Source organism: Orycteropus afer, unplaced genomic scaffold (assembly GCF_000298275.1).
Source record: "Orycteropus afer afer isolate SDZICR_OR568_19922 unplaced genomic scaffold, OryAfe1.0 scaffold00169, whole genome shotgun sequence".
NCBI lineage: Eukaryota > Metazoa > Chordata > Mammalia > Tubulidentata > Orycteropodidae > Orycteropus > Orycteropus afer.
In genome coordinates this window covers 3,262,501-3,267,781 of record NW_006921756.1, presented here as the reverse complement: position 1 = coordinate 3,267,781, position 5,281 = coordinate 3,262,501, and the positions used below count along the sequence as shown (strand labels likewise).

At 42.7% G+C, this 5,281-nt stretch overlaps 1 protein-coding gene across 1 annotated transcript in view; it reads right to left on the bottom strand.

Moving 5' to 3' along the window:
* LOC103201935 (cytochrome P450 4X1) overlaps positions 1-3,897 on the bottom strand; it is a 111,973-nt gene extending 108,076 nt beyond the window's left edge. Inside the window, exon 1 of the mRNA XM_007946704.1 lies at positions 3,721-3,897. Within this exon, the coding sequence (XP_007944895.1) occupies positions 3,721-3,897 (177 nt within the window). The remainder of the gene's footprint in view (positions 1-3,720) is intronic.
* Positions 3,898-5,281: the final 1,384 nt, after the last annotated feature.

Below are 5,281 nucleotides of genomic sequence, written 5' to 3'. Positions count from 1 at the left end.
AAAAAAATACCATTTGCAATAGTCACCTAAAGGATCAAATATTTAGGAATAAATCTTACCAGAGACACAAAAGATCTATACAAAGAAAACTGCAAAACACTACTACAAGAAACTACAAGGGATCTACGTAAATGGAAGAACTTCCCTTGTTCATAGATTGTTGTTGTTGTTGTTATGTGCTGTCGAGTCGGCCCCGACTCATAGCAACCCCCTCCTTGGGTTTCCAAGGCAGTATCACTACAGAAGTAGGATTGCCCAACCTTCCTTCCGAGGAGTGGCTGGTGGGTAGGAAGACTGAATATTGTGAAAATGTCAATAATACACAAAGCAATCTACACATTCAATGTAATCCTGATCCAGATACCATCAACATTTTTTAAGGATATGGAAAAACCAATGATTAATTTCATAGGGAAAGGAAAGAGACCTCTTTCCTTAGATTAAAGCATTGCTGAAGAAGAAGAAGTAGGTCTCACACTTCCAAATCTCAAAACCTACTTTCAGCAACAGCAGTTAAAACAATATGGTAGCGGTACAGTGATAGACAGATAGACCAATGGAACAGAATTGAAAACCCAGAAAGAGAAAAGAGACCCATCTATCTAAAGATAGCTGATTTTTGACAAAGGACAAAAGCCCATTAAATGGGGGGAGATAGCCTCTTTAACAAATGGTGCTGGCAAAACTGGATATCCACTTGCAGAAAAATGAAACAAGACCATTACCTCACCCCATACATAAAAAGAAACTCAAATTGGATCAAAGACTTAAATGTAAACCCAAAACTATAAAGTTCATCAAAGATAAAATAGGGGCAAATCTAGGGGCCCTAATTTATGGCATAAATAGACTATCAAGGATACCCCAAAATGCACAGGCAGTGGAGGAGAACCTAGATGACTGGGACCTTTTAAAAATTAAATTCCTTTTACCCAAAAGGGTAAAAAGAGAACCTACAGACTGGGAAAAAATATTTGGCTATGACATATCTGACAAAGGATTTATCTCCAAAATTTATTGAAAACTTCAACAACTCAACACCAGAAAGACAAACAATCTAATTCAAAAATGGGCAAGGGACACGAACAGTCACTTCACTAAAGAGGTGAGAGACGGGACACAAACAGACACATGCACACTCATGTTCATCGCAGCACAATTCACTATAGCAAAGAGTGGAAACAACCTAAATGCCCACAACAGATGAATGGATAACCAAATTATGGTACCTTCACACAATGGAATATACTATGCTACATTAAAGAACAATGAAGAATATACGAATCATCTCCCAAAGTGGATAAATTTGGAGAATATTATGCTGAGTGAAATAATAAGTCAATGGCAGAAGGACAAATATGGTATGAGCCCATTATTGTAAAAATGAGCTCTGGTGGCATAGTGCCTAAGGCATTTGACTACTAACCAGAAAGCTTGCGGTTCAAATCCATCAGGCACTCCTCAGAAGGAAGATTGGGCAATCTACTTCCATAGTGATACCACCCTGGAAGCCCATGGAGGGGTCTCTATGAGTTGGATCCAACTCGACAACAATGAGTTTTGAGATTTATTATTGTAAAAAGTCAAGGAAAGGTTTACTTGGGGAAGGAAACTCACTTTGTAGGTTACTGGGGATGGGAGGGAAAAGGAGGGACACTGGAACGTGCACATAAGATATAAACAACAGAGGCTAATACCAGTATAGGCACAAGACTGTATCACACTAACACCAAACACCAGGCTACAGATAAATGCATAGACAAGTGAGAGGATCAGGTGGGGGTTGGCGAACAGGAGTATACCCTAGACTAAGGATAAATTTAGCTGACAATAATCTTACAGATGCACTTGTGCTACAAAACTAGCCACACACATTACAAAAGCAACAGAAGACAAGTTGGAGTAACCTCTCAGAGACAATCATACACCTTGAGAGAGAGAATCACCAGACCTGCTGACTTGGGACATAGTCTCAGGGGACACCAGGCTCAATTGGTACAACACAGTACATAAAAATCTTGTTCTACAACCTACTGTGGTGAGTAGCAACTAGAGTCTTAAAAGCTTTTGAGTGGCCATCTAAAATGCAACTATTGGTCTCTCATCTGAAGCAAAGAAGAGTGAAGAAAATCAAAGGCATCTGGAAACAATTAGTCCGAGGATATCAGGGACCCCGAGACCAGAAGAACTAAATGGTGCTTGGCTACCAATGCCAACCTCTCTGAAATGAATCAAACCTGGAGATCCAAGATACGGTGGGAGAAAAAATGTGCAACAAAATCCAAAAGCACAAAAATGACCAGAATCACTGGTCGGATAGAGTCTGGTGGAACCCCCAAGATTGTGGCCCGGGGTTACCCTTTGGGCCCATAATTAGATTCACTCCCATGGATTGGCTCTCAGCTCAACAGTAGAAAGACTTACTTGTAGAACACCTATCCCAAGCGATGAACACACCTACTCTAGGGAGATACACCCCTTAGAGCAATCAGCCATGTGGCACCAGAGGGGCAGCATTCACATAAAGGGAAAGCTGGACAGAGTGCATAGTTACGAAGGGCACAGGGAGGGGGTAGTCACAGGGACAGGAGGGGAGGAGGGTTTGTTACGGGTGGGGAAATCAAATGTATATGAACTGTTGAATGTGAAACCAATTTTGCTCTGTAAATTTGCACCCAAAACACAATAAAATTTAGGAAAAAAAAAAAGAGATTCTGCTCAGCCCTTCAGGACTTTCTACATAAGCAGAGTTGCACCTTCCTCCAAGCCTTGTCCCCAAGCCTCTATTTAAGCACTCATTACACTGTATTTTCATTTTTTTTTCTTTGCGGCTGCAATCACCTCTCTTTGAATCCTAGTACCTACCTATCACATGACTGCCACTCAAAGTCGGTAGAATGAATGAAAAAATGAAGAGGATGGGGGTGGATTTAGAGAACAGGAGAGGACAAAAGAAAAAAGGAAGGGGTGAGAGACTTCCTTTACTTTACAGATTTTAATAATCAATAAATCAAAAGTGTTTCTTGAGTGGTTGGCTGGGGCTGCTCCCTATCTCACAAGAGTCTTAGAAGAAAGTTAATTTTCACTGGTTGGAATGGATTTAGGGTGGCAACAATCATGGCTGGTTTTTTAGTAGTGTCTACAATTAATATATACTATTTACATTAACAGGAGCTCTGGTAGCATAGTGCCTAAGGCATTTGATTGCTAACCAGAAGGTTGGTAGTTCAAACCCACCAGCCACTCCTGGGAAGGCAGGTTGGGCAATCTACTTCCGTAGTGATACCGTCTCAAAAACCCAAGGAGGGGTTCCTATGAGTCGGATCCAACTCGACGGCAGTGAATTTAGAGTAACATACTATTTTAAAAACAACATATGTGAAAATCTTTTTAAAACGCAGCATTGTAAATGCCAGAGATTAGTGAAGTGTTCAGAGACAGACCTGTGTTACACCTCTTTTCCTATTTCAATTTCTGGCCCTTTAAATTGTCCCCTCTCAGCCACCAAAGCTTCCTCTCTAGTGGTCACATCAGGGCGTTTCCCTTTCCCTGTGGGGCTGTGAAGGAGAAATTCTCCAGGGACTAAAGACCAATATGCCAGGAGCCACTGGCTGGGCCTACAGGGCTGTGGTCAGGAGAAAGAGAAGGAAACCGTCGCCTCTCTCTCTGCCTCACCGGTTTTCTCTGCAGCATCCTTCTATAGCCCTCCCTTCCATTTACCTTCTGGTGCCCATAGAGCCAGTGGGTAGGGGGCGCGGGAAAGAAGCGCAGGTCTCGCAGCAGCCGCTGCCTCCGCAGGTAGAGCTTGATGGCCTGCAGCAGCACCAGGGACAGGCAGAACACGAACGCCAGGTAGAAAGGCCGCGCCCAGCGCGTCTCAAGCCAGGAGGACTCCATCGCTCTGTGCAGGGCAGAACGCCTGTAGGCTCCCGGGAGAGGGTGAGCTTCCTCCAGCTGAACTATTGGGGCGGATCTACCAGCCCACCCCGTCTCTGAGCCCTACAAAGCTCCCTGCTTCCAGCGGGAGGAGGGAGAGCAATGGGAGGGGCAGCTGAGGCCTGAGCAGAGGAGGCAGGCACTCATTCTAACTCGTTATCAAATGCAGAAAGCTTTCATTTGGCAGGGATAATACCCTCCTAGAGTGTCGTATTTCAAAGGTAACAGTTTTTAAACAGGAAGGATCTGAATCTAGATTTTGAAATAATGTCAAGGCTGATGTAATTATTTTTCTTTTTGTGTTAAAAATAAATAGCAAATTGCTATATAACACTGGAATTCTATCCAAAATCGCAGGGGTCTGGAGGTTGATGGTAAGTGTGTGATCTTTATACTTACATAGTGTGGCCTGTCCAGTGACATGCTGGTAAGTTGTTTAACAACCGGTTTTCAACCCCGATTTCTAGGGTTTGTCAATGTCCACCATGGCCTAAGATAAACTGCCATCATAAAGGCTCTAAACATTGAATAGGGAAGAGCAAAGTAGCACATATATAGTATTTCCATGATACAGTCAGGACGGGCTGCATAATTCACTGAGCCCAGTGAAAAATGAAAAAGTGGGCCCTTTGTTTAAAAACTGTTAATAAGAGTTTCAAGATGATGACCACTGAGTCTACTCAGCAGAGCGTTAAACCAAGCAGGGGCCTTTCTGAGCACTCCACCTGTGTGAATGCACAGGCTGTGTGTTCCTGAAGCCAGGCTTGGATATAATAAATGTAAATAACCCCAAGAACATAGATAATAGTAAAATAGTTAGAAAGTGATGCATTTTTAGTATTTATTACCCATAATGTAGTGAACTAGAATCCATAAGCCTGACTTCTCACTTCCCAGCCTTCTTTATAGGCATTGTCCACAATTCATTCATTTATTTATCCTGAGACGGACATATACTAGATGCTGGATTTACAACCCTGAGCAATAGACTCGACTTCTGCTGCAGCTTCCTATTTTTCTCCCTATCACTGTCCCCCACTCCTCAAGCCCCACCTTGATCTCTTGATCTAGATTATATATTTTTCGGACAAGAGCTTAAAACTTCAGTGGTGCTAACTTCATTTGGACTGAGTACTGATCCCTTCTGTGTTCCATTCATGCCACACAAATTAAGGGAATCATGTTCCTTTTTCCAGACTTTCCCACCCCCCACCTACCTCTGCTTCTCAGCTAGAAGTCATTATCTGACACAGAATCTTCTGGTTTACATAGTTTCTCTGGGTAACTCATGGTATTTGAGTTTTTCATATCTTCCCTCGTGCCTTGCTCCTTCTCCAGATAGGAT